Source organism: Peromyscus eremicus, chromosome 23, assembly GCF_949786415.1.
Source record: "Peromyscus eremicus chromosome 23, PerEre_H2_v1, whole genome shotgun sequence".
Lineage (NCBI taxonomy): Eukaryota > Metazoa > Chordata > Mammalia > Rodentia > Cricetidae > Peromyscus > Peromyscus eremicus.
In genome coordinates this window covers 3,031,610-3,042,947 of record NC_081438.1, presented here as the reverse complement: position 1 = coordinate 3,042,947, position 11,338 = coordinate 3,031,610, and the positions used below count along the sequence as shown (strand labels likewise).

General features: G+C 55.9%; 1 protein-coding gene across 1 annotated transcript in view; it reads left to right on the top strand.

Annotated features, from left to right (window-relative positions):
* The first annotated feature begins 364 nt into the window (after positions 1-364).
* Positions 365-11,338, top strand: part of Kiaa1671 (KIAA1671 ortholog) — a 106,408-nt gene continuing 95,434 nt past the window's right edge. Inside the window, exons 1-3 of the mRNA XM_059249389.1 lie at positions 365-1,952; positions 4,538-4,625; positions 7,588-10,245. Coding sequence (XP_059105372.1) covers positions 412-1,952; positions 4,538-4,625; positions 7,588-10,245 — 4,287 coding nt within the window. The 5' untranslated portion in view covers positions 365-411. The remainder of the gene's footprint in view (positions 1,953-4,537; positions 4,626-7,587; positions 10,246-11,338) is intronic.

Genomic DNA, 11,338 nt, shown 5'->3' with positions numbered 1-11,338 from the left:
TCCTGCTTGCATGGCTGTGTGAGCTGAGGGTGGTTACTTACCCTCTCTGGGCTGGGTAGGTGCTCAGCCCAGGCTCGTGCTGGGTCCACTGGAGCTGGCCCCGAGACCGGCTGAGCCAGGCAAGGCCTCAGACTGCAGGGCTCTGCCTGACCCCTCTGAACAGGAGGTTGCGGTCTGTGCCTTTCCAGGGCCCAGCAAGGTGGCAGTGCATCTGGAGCTTGCCCAGTGAGCTCAGAATCTGGGGCTCTGGGACTAAGGTCTCTCAGTCTCCTCCCCCCAGACCCTCCCCCTGAGTCCCACAAATACTCTTTACTAAATTTACTGTTTTAATTTTTTTTTTTTTTTTTTTTTTTAAGCAGTCGCTTCTTCATTTCTGATGTGCTTAATCCTCATGGAGCTACATCCGTAACCATGGTGACGCGGGTCGAAGTTGGCTCCATCGCATCCCTGAGGGCGGGGCCGGGCCTCGGTGACATCAGCAGGGAGGAAGCCCTGAAGAGGACCTACTTTTGCCAGACTGGGGATGCCTCTGGGGCTCCCTCCACTAGGATCCTAAGAGCGAAAAGCCCCCTACGGACCCACCTGTTCCCTCTGCCCCTTGCTCCCAAGCCTTTCCTTAAGGAGCAGGTCCCTGAGAAGAAGGCTCCTGCCACATCTTCGTGGCCTGGTGCCACCCAGTCCCGTCCTTCGACTGAGGCTGACAAGAAGGAAGCTAAAGAGGACGTGGTTAAGAGGATGCCGAGCTTAGCCGGCCAGGAGGCAGACAGAGGGGAGACCCTGCCGAATGGCCCGTCTGTACCTAACAAGGCCACGTTCCTGAGGGCTGGCCCCAGCACCATGGGCATCTTTGAAACAACCAAAGCCGGACCCAGCCTGGGCAAAGGAACCAGTGAGGGGAGCCGGGAGGCCAGTTCCCGGGCAGCCCAGGCATCTCCCTTAAGTGCCAGGCCTGAGGTGGCCACCAAGCCTGCCCTCCCCGCTCGAAAGCCCCCGGTGACTCTGCCCCGACCCACCTCCCTGTCACAGGACGCTGGGTCTCCTGTGTCCCAGGAGGAGGCAGGCCGAGCCCAACCTTTGCCAAAGGCCCACAGTGTGGAGGACCCCGCTGGCCAGGCCCCAGAGGCCAAGCCCCACCTGAAGAGACGGCCCATGTCAGCAGTGTTCAGCGAGTACCTGCAGCCCCCGAAGCCAGGCCCAGGTGGAGTGGCAGTCACGGGCAAAGTCCCCCCTACACCTCCGGAGAAGACGTGGGTGAGGAAACCCAGGCCTCTGTCTGTGGACCTGACTGCTGTGTTCGAGAACAGAGAGATGTTGCTGAGGAAGGTGGGCGGTGAGCAGAATTCTGCAGAGAGCCAGGGCCCGGAGAAGACCAAGACCAGCCTGGAACCCAAGGGTGATGCAGAGGGCCCTGCCCGCATGGACGCCACCCCTCAGGACCCTGACTCAGACTTCCAGGAGGTGGCCAAGAAGCTCCATGCACGGAGGGAGAAGGCCATTCTTAAGCAGGCAGATACAGACAGTCCCAGGACTCCAAGGGCCAGGGCCATCCCTGGAGATGATCAGAGTCCCCAGGAAGAGGAAAGGCCAGACCAGCAGTCAGAGAAGGTGCCAGAATCCCCTTTGCCCAGGCCAGGAAGAGGCCTGGGGCTGGCCGAGGTCAAGGCTGGAGGATCTGACCAGGAGGCTCCTGCAGGGACAGAGAGGAAGTCTGTAGGGAGCATCAGGAAGCGCCTCAGTCTGTTTGAGGAAGAGAGCGCTGTGGCCTTGGCAGTGGTGTCTGAGCCCTCCCCTGTGACCCCTGAGTCCCCATCCACAGTGCCAGAGCCTGAGAGAGCTGGTGTGAGTGTTCAGGCTCGGATCAAAGGCTGGACTGTGGAAAGCACAGGGGCGAAGCCAGAGGTCAGGAGAAGGACGTCCCAGGCGCGGCCATTGTCTATGGATCTGACCAAACCGTAAGTGGACACATCCCAGAACCTCGTCAACCTCAGGCTTCCTCAACACCCACTGGAGAGCTCAAGGCTAGCCCAACACCTACACACACAAGCCCAAGGCTAGCCCAACACCTACACACACAAGCCCAAGGCTAGCCCAACACCTACACACACAAGCCCAAGGCTAGCCCAACACTTACACACACAAGACCAAGGCTAGCCCAACACCTACACACACAAGCCCAAGGCTAGCCCAACACCTACACACAAACCCAAGGCTAGCCCAACACCTACACACAAACCCAAGGCTAGCCCAGCACCTACACACAAGCCCAAGGCTAGCCCCACACCTACACACAAACCCAAGGCTAGCCCAACACTTACACACAAACCCAAGGCTAGCCCAGCACCTACACACAAGCCCAAGGCTAGCCCCACACCTACACACAAACCCAAGGCTAGCCCAACACTTACACACAAACCCAAGGCTAGCCCAACACCTACACAAATACCCCACCCATTGCCCTGAGGGGAGGTGACGGTAAGGATGCCTCTCAGACAAGGCACGTAGATGAGGGTGGGACATCCCTAGCGCTGGGCTCAGTTGGTACTCACCGTAGGAGCACAGTGGGAAATGAGGTTCCTGTTTCACAGGTGTGTGTGAGAAGGCGAGACGCTGTGGTGAAGCCAGAGCTGGGGAGTCTTGATCAGTTCCAGTGCAGCCTGGTTCTGTGGCTAAGCTGCCCCCAGGGTCAGACTGTCCTTGTAGATTAGAGCACGGTTGGTGTGTGCCTCAGTGGCAGAGTACACACTCAGCACATGCAAGGTCCTGGGTTCTGTCCCCAGCATCGCGCTCGCTCTCTCTCTCTCTCTCTCTCTCTCTCTCTCTCTCTCTCTCTCTCTCTCTCTCTCACACACACACACACACACACACACACACATACACACACACACACACACACAGAGAGAGAGAGAGAGAGAGAGAGAGAGAGAGAGAGAGAGAGAGAGAGAGAGAGAGAGAGAGAATTAGGCCTCTGCCTCCATGGTTGTATTAAAAAAAAAACAAAACAACAGAGCCTAGATGACCAGGGCCACTGTCTAATGTAGCCCAGGCTATCTCAGATTCTCTAAGTAGCTTAGGATGACCCTGAACTCCCTGTCCTCTCGATTCTAACTCCATAGAGCTGAAATTAGAACCAGAGTCCCACCAGGACCTTCCTCAAAGATAGGGAGAAGAAACTCTAGAAAGAATGTGGGCAGCGTCCTCCATGGAGGAGCCCTCGGAGCACAGAGCCCGCAGCTCAGGTTAAGGCCCACACTTGGTGCGCCACACCTCCCAGGCCTCCAGCCTTGCTGTTTTCCACTGTGGCCGCGGCAGGGAGATGTCACCAGGCACGATCCACCCCCTCTCCTCGGTGCCCTGCTCACTGCCTGCATGCTTCCACCAGGGTGGACTCAAGGCCCTGGGAGCTGGTGCAGCCAGGGGCCAGCGTTAATTCTAAGGGTCCAGAGAACCAAACCCAGGTCGTCGGACTCACGCAGCAAATGCCTTTACCCGCGGAGCCGTCTCACACCCCGCCCCAGGCATACCGGTTCACTGAGAGGGATTGTATGTTGGGAGATTGTGGAAAAGATACTCATTCCCAAGTTAAAACAGCAGAGATGCCCATGTTCTCACTGTGCTGTCCGGGTGCCTGGAAGGAGCCGTGTGATTATGTGACAGACGGGGAAACTGAGTCTCTGAGATTAGGAACACTCATGGCCTCCCAGCAGTATGGATTGCCTGGTGGGGATCAAGTTCAAATGTTTTGGAAACCCACCCACCCCCATTCTCTCTTTTTTCTTTTCTTCTTTCTCTTTATTCCCAAACCCCCAGCCCTGAACCCTAAACACTGTATAGACACTTCGTGCCTCATGTTCAGGCATGTGCTATAAAAGCATGGTAGGGATGGAAAGATTCGAATCCCCTCCTCCGATCCCTTTGTAAGTAGGGAAACTGAGGCCCACAGAGGGAGATTGAGTAGGCATACTGAGAGGCAGAAGCAAGCCTGTGTCTCCTTAACATGACGACCCACCGCCCCCGGGTCTTGGGTCTCAGGTCTCGTGGGTGCTCCTCAGCGGTGGGTGCGTGTTGTGCCCACAGTCACTAAGGAGAACCAGTAATTATCCCGCCTGGGGCTTCTTCAGTCTTCCCTACACGCCTTCACAGAGTTATTAGGGTCATGGCTTGCCTCTTATGTCTGCCCTATAAAAGAGGGTGGTAGGCGTTAATTATCCCTGCTTTATAGATGAGGAAATGGAGGCTCAGGTGAGGCCACAGGCCACCCGGGCTCCCACAAGGAGTGGAGCTGGGAGCAGCACCCAGGTACCTGCTTCTTCTCCCCGGTGGCGGGTTCTTTCTACGCAGACATGCTCTGCTTAAGGTACGACGCCCTTCCCGCCAGGTCCCTGTGCCTTCTGTGACTATAAATGACATGTCCTTTCTCAGAGGAAGTTGGGCAGGTGGCCAGGCTTATGCCTTCCTGGGCCCCAAGCCGAGGACGGTGTGGGCTTCGGGGAGTCAGGACATGTCACTCTGCTCTGTGTAACTCCCGTCTTTGTCCCAGGTTCTCACGGTCGCCTTCGAGCAGTGAGGTCGGGTATGAGAAGTGTGCTCTGCTGGGTGGTGAGCTCCCCGGAGAAAGGAGAGAAAAGGTAAGTGTGCCATTCACCATCTCGGCTAGGAGAAGCTTGTGACGTGCCAGGTCCAGGGGAAAGAACGTCAGAACCCTGTCAGCCCTGCCGCTGGCACGTTAAAGTCCCTGACCTGATGGCTTGTGACTTCCTGGGGGTCAAAGGTTATGCATGGAAGTGGCTGTCAGGCATTTATTTTATTTTATTTTTTCTGGGCAAAAAGTTAGAGGGAGCATCGTCTTAAATGGCTTTCTCCAAGCCCTCGGGAGGCAGAGGGTGGTGGATCTCTGCGTGTTTGAGGCCAGCCAGGGTGACACAGTGAGATCTTGTCTCGAAAAAACACAAAAACTTGGGAGAAACTTCTCGAATTCCCTCCTCTCACAGTCTTTCTCTTCCCCTTGGCTCGGCACCCAGTCACGGAAGCGGTCCAGGTACCAAAAACCAGTTCTCTTCGCTCTGGCTCGTAGGAAAGAGCTCCCAGTCACGTGCTCACGTAACTGGTTTGTGGTCAACGCGCTCTCTGGTCTTACATTTTTTTTTTTTTTGACACATCTTTACAGAAGTACAGTTGACAGACAGACATAAAGAATGTGGATTTAAGGTGCCCGAGTGGACCAGCTTCCAGCTGTGCCCTCCCAGGCAGCCGTTGCCACACAGGGTTGGCAAACATCTACAGCACCCCCAGACCCCACCCCTGCCTCTCCGATGCCTCCGGCCTGCCCTTCCCCAAGCAGCCTCCTTCCATCAACTTTCTCTCCATAGAGACTCTTTTCTGTGTCTCAGACTTTCAGACCCCTTGGGCCGGTTATAGTCATGTACTTGTTTACTCGGGACTGGCCTCTTCACTCAGAATCATGGCTCCCAGAGTGGTCAGGTCGTCGTAGTTTTTAATCACTGGGTTGTGTTCTGTCCCAGAGGCGGGACCACAGCGGGCTGCTTTGCTATCCTCCTCTTTGGCTGGCACTGGAATGGTTTTCAGTTTGAGCCATTAGAAATGAAGCTATGCCGGGGTGTGATGTGGTACCTGTCTGTTAGCCCAGTGCCCAGGAGGCTGAGGCAGGAGGGTTGTGAGTTCCAGGCCAGCTTACACACACACACACACACCAAAACAAACAAACAAAAAGAAATGAAGCTGCTGTGGACATTAATGAACACGTCTGTAAGTTTCTCCCTCTCCTTCCCCGCCCCCTCTGAGATGTGGTCTCCTGTAGCTCAGGCTGACCTCAACCTGGCTGTAGCTGAGACCTTGTATTTCTTGAGAGCCCCTAGCTCTTGAGGGCTAGGATCACAGGTGTGCGTCACCATACCCAGGTGTGTGCCTTGCTGGACACAGAGCCCGGGGCTTTGTGGGTCTTGGCAGGGACTCTGCTAACTGATCCGCATCCCTAGCCCAATTTGCTTTTTTTTTCTCTCGGGTCAATGGCCAGGAGTGGCCTGGCTGGGCCATGCAGCTGTGTCAAAGGGACGTCTGCTGTCTCTGAGTAATAGACCGAGAGCTTCTCTGAGGCTCTCTGTATCCCTCTCAGTGAGTCCCCAAGGAAAGAAGCTGCCTCAGAAGGCCAGTGATGACCGCCTTGATGGGACCACAGAGGCCGCAGCAGTACAGCAAGGGTCTCAGTGGCTAGGACTCGTACGGACTGTCTTTAAATCTCAGGACTTGGCTTGAGGGTCGCTCAGTTTCTCTGTAAATGTTGACTATTCAAAAACACTCAAGAGCTGGATGGTGGTGGCACATACCTTTAATCCCAGCACTCGGGAGGCAGAGCCAGGCGGATCTCTGTGAGTTAGAGGCCAGCCTGGGCTACAGAGCAAGATCCAGGACAGGCTCCAAAATGACACAGAGAAACCCTGTCTCAACCCCCCCCCCCAAAAAAAAAACCTCAAGAAAGAAAAAGCTAATACGCTACATACAACCAGGGATCATCTCTATAAGAGATACTGTTTGCTGATTTTTTTTATTTTTATTTTTATTTTTATTTTTTTTATTTTTTTTATTTTTATTTTTTTTTAAAGATTTATTTATTTATGTATACAGTGTTCTATCTGCATGCATGCCTGAACGCCAGAAGAGGGCACCAGATCACCTTATAGATGGTTGTGAGCCACCATGTGGTTGCTGGGAATTGAACTCAGGACCTCTGGAAGAACAGGCAGTGCTCTTAACCTCTGAGCCATCTCTCCAGCCCCCGCTGATTTTTTTTAAAAATTGTGTTAGAATAACAAAATGGGAAGCATGATGGTGCAGCCAGGGATACTTAGCAAAACCCGAATCAGCCAGTGACAATAACGGGCATCATCATCTAAGTCACCCCCTCCATTGTCCCCGCAGTGTCTGAGACACCCGTTTGTCTACCCCACCCACACTCTTCAGCCTTTAGTATCTTAAGGTTGGGAGATGGCTCAGCGGATGCAGTGTTTGCTGTGCGCTCCTGGGGACCCGAGTTCGAATCCCACAACCGTGAAAAAGCTGAGTGCAGCAGTACACCTGCAATTCTAGAGCTGAGGCTCTGGAGGCAGAGAGATCCCTGGGGCTTGTTGGCTGGCCAGCCTGGCTGAGTCGGTGAGCCCCGAGTTCAGTGAGAGAGCCTGTTAAATGAGGTCGACACCTGGGGAAGTCACTGCCCTTGACCTTTGGTCTCCATGCGTGTGTGTGCACGTGTGTGCACATGTGAGTGTGTCCCCACAACACATACATTTTATAGTGTCTTGCTGTTTCTTAATTAAACAAAATTTGACTTGTTTTTGTTACGGTGTGGAGGGGGATACTCGTGCTACTGCGTGTGGTCAGATGCTCCTTTGCGGAGTCCGCTCTCCCAGCTTTGGCTCTAGGGACAGAACTCGGGTCACCAGGCCAGGTGGCAGGTGTCTCTCCGGGTTGAGCCGTCTGGAAGGCACCTTGCTCCTTTAACAGGGCGGCCACTTCGTTCGCCTCTCCACTTCCTGTCCGTTTCAAATCCTCATGCTGTCTTGGGTTATTTTTCAGCCTAAGGAAGGGCGTGGTTTGGATGGAGCCCCCGCCGCAAAAAGTCCCTGGAAGCCTGGGGTGCCCCAGAAGTCCAGGCAGACAGAACCCAAAGATGCTTCTGACCAGGACCCTGACAGGTGTCGGCGTGCACACTCAACAGGAGACCCGGGTCCTTCTGAAGTCAGTCCAGAGGATGATGGAAGCTTCCAGAAGGTGTGGGCCACAGTGTTTGAGCATCACGTGGAGAGACACACCGTGGTTGACCAGGCAGGCCATTGTCTCTCGCCTGCACCCTCTCATGATGTGACTGGCGTCCCGGATCCCAAACCCAGGCCTGAGAAAGGCTATTGGCTGGGGAAGGACCCTCCAGGGGTGATAAACAAGAGAGACAGCTCCAGGTGGTCCGACCATGCCGACCCGGGGATGCTGGGACGAGCTGTCCTTGTGGAGGTGGAGCCGAGACAGCATCCCACCTCTGTCCCTGAGACACCACACCCCGTGGGAGAAGGGCACAGCAGTCACTCTGTCCTGAGGCATCTAGAAAGCCCCCCTGTGTCCCAGAGGATCCAGCCCAAGTATGACATTGTGCACACCTCCGGGGAGCGGGCGCACAGCGAAGCTGTTTCCAGGGTGCCCGAGGAGAAGGCGGTGACGCTGCGCAGTGGCAGACCCCGGCTCTCGCTGCAGGGCCGGCAGCTGTCCCAGGAGGTCGACCCTACTCACGTGGAGTGTGCTCTGCGGGCTCATGGGGGTGCCGTGCAGAGGGCAAGTTCAATATGGGAAGCTCGGGGTCAGGAGGCCAGTGGGCCAAAGCTTGAAGGTCAACAGCCAAGGGATGGGTGTGGGAGCAGCTGCCCGTCATCCAAATGGACGGGAGGAGTGGTGGCCAGCTGGCAGAGCACCTCCGCGGCCGGCAAAGATCTCAGTGCTCCCCAAAGGGGTCCATCCTGGGATGGCTCTTCACATCCTCCACCCAGGGCCACCGTGGAGCCCGGTGACTCCCAAGTACAAGCGAGGCCCAACTCATTGCCTCTGCAGAAAGGTCCCCTCACAGTCGGCAGCGGTGAGGATAGCCCGAGGCTGGCCCAGGCATTCCAGCCTGAAGTCAGAATGCGGAGGTCCAACCCTTCGGAGCCGAGGATGGACAGGTGGAGACGGCGGACTCTGCCCCACGATGTAAAGTTTGATGCGTTCAGCCTGCTCACGCCAGAGAGCACCTCCAGAAGGCAGCAGAGACCTGCAGATGATGTGACCTCCCCAACCTGTGCCTTAACGAGACCTCCATTGTCCCACCTCCAGGCACAAACTCGGGAGGTGACTCCAGGTGCCTCACACAGTAGGGCTTCTCCGGTGGAGAAGCCGGGGCCGTCTGCTGAACCCAGCGCAACTTTCTTTGCGGTGACCTATCAGATTCCTGACATTCAGAAGGCCAAGAGTATTGTTAAGCCAGGGCCGGAAAATGTGTCGGAACCTTCTAGAAGATCGGCTCCCCCTCTGTCACCTCGTTCTTTTGTGTCTACTCTGGCTTCTCCTAGCCATGAAGAGCCACGGGCTCCGGCCAGCAGTAAGGGCTGGACTAAGGGGAGAGAATACGAAGAAGTAAAGAGCCTTTCAAAACACCCGAAGGCCACGGATCAGGCATCGTCTGCCGAGGACAGGAGGCTGGATCCTTCCAGGGACAGAGTCGTTGATGTGGACGCTCTGTGGCTTCATCGAGGGTCAGAAGAAGGCACTTGGAAGGACAGCAGGATCAGGGCATCCTCAGGCATGGACGCCCCACAGACTTCCCCGGTCCTGAGGCGCCCCAAAAGTCTCCTGGTCAGAAGGAGGACAGAAGTGATCAGCGAGACTTTCCCAGGGAAGATGAGAGATGGCTACAGGTCTGGTGTCCTTGACATTGATGCCCTGATGGCCGAGTACAAAGAGCAGTCAAACAGAGTCCCCAGCAAGGCCCAGGAGCAGAGGGACAGTCCTGCCGAGCCCAGTGGCTCCCCTCAGGAGAGATCAGGTTGGCCCAAGGAGGCGGAGTGGGGGCGGAGGAGCCTGAAGGAAGCTCCCCGGTCAGACAGTGTTGGGAAACAAGCAGGGGCCTCTGTGAAAACTCCCCCGTCCCCTGGCCCCAGCAAACAGCCAGCAGAGCCCCTAGGGGCAGCCATGACCACCAAGTCCGGTCTGCCACTGTGGGCACCACCACACTCGGCTCCTGTGGAAAACTGTCCCTCCCCTGTCCCCGCTGGCTCCAGGAGAAAGTCCTCGGGCATCTCTGAGTTTGAGAGCAAGCCCTCCTCCAGTGAGCACCAGGAGACAAAGTATAGACAAGGCCCAGCCAAGTCCCAGGAACCGGGCATCGCCATCGGGGACAGAATCTCCCCCAGGTCACCTCCCTCCGACCGGAAGAAAGGGACACCAAAGAGGTCCACTGGTCAGGGAGTGGAGGGCAATGGGGTGCAGTGGGGAACCCCCCCACGTGACTGTACTTGGTCACCCCTGGACATCAAGAGGGCCTGCTCAGAGAAGGGCCCACCAGCCAGGGTCCGGGAGGGCCTGTCTGTCATGCAGGACGCCAGGCAGCGGAGACGAGAACAGCTCAGGGAGAAGCCGGGTCTCCCCACTCAGACTCCCAAGGCCACAGCAGGACCCTGCCAGAAGGAGACAAGGAAGCCGGATGGTCCTAAGGTGAGTCCGTGGGCGCTTTTTAAATTTTGTCATTTTAATGTTTAATGTTTAAGCGTCTGTATCTAGGGTCTCGAGCTCAGATTTTATGTGTAGTTGTGTGACTGGGTGGAGGCAGACCTAGGGCACCACTCTAGGGAGTGGTGGAGACTGTGGGAACAGAGCACTCAGGCAGACCACCAGGACAGGAAGGTGTGCTTGCCTCCAGACTCTTCAGGTTTTCTGTTTTCTCTTTCTTTATCTTCTCCCCACTTTGCTTCTTTTACTGGGCAGGGCTAGTACTTAGCCCGCCGCGGCCCCGGCCCCAGCCCCGGCCCCTGGCCATCTTGTCCTGTGACAGTGTTGAAAGTGACATCATTTACTCAGAGAAATCCACGTCTCCAGGTGGATTTCCCTCAGAAACAAGATGGTTTGTTAGAAAGTGTCATTCCCTCCCACCCAAGCTAGTCCCCTGCTCCGTCTGCTTGGCCGCGGGTTGTGGGTTCAAAACTCTGCCTGGGATGGGGACGAGCGTGAACGTTTTGTGTGAGCATCGTGGAGCACCTGCTCGGTGCTCCAGCTTTCCCCATTGTCTTCACCAGAGCCAGAAACAACTGTGTGAGCTTCTGGGAAGACCTGTGGCGTGTGAGTGAACGGTTGTGAGAAGCCCACTGGGTCTTATGAGACGGCTCACCCCGGCTTTGGGTTCCCCCAGGGGCAGAGCCTGTCTTAGGTGGTGACCTGAGAGACTGGCTGGGGACTGGGAAGGTGGTGAGGAATTCGATGCCAGTGTGAGCAACTGAGACTTGGTACCCTGGGAACCTCGGGGAGCCCGTAACACAAGTGAGTTGACCTGGTCCAGGGTCAGAGGGCCAGAAGTGTGGATTTTCTACTTCTTCCCATTGTCCTCTACGCCTGTATCTGGGGCTTTGAATGTGAGGCTTCACCGTTCCGATTGGACGGCAAGGCTGTCTCTGTGCACAGTAGGACAGCTTTGCACCAATTCACATCCTGAGTCTCAGGGAGCTGTCGGGGTCTGCTACAGGTGTAAAGTAGGTAATATAATGCAAAACACGGAAACAGAAAGACTGGGCCACCTATTACAGGCCACACAGCA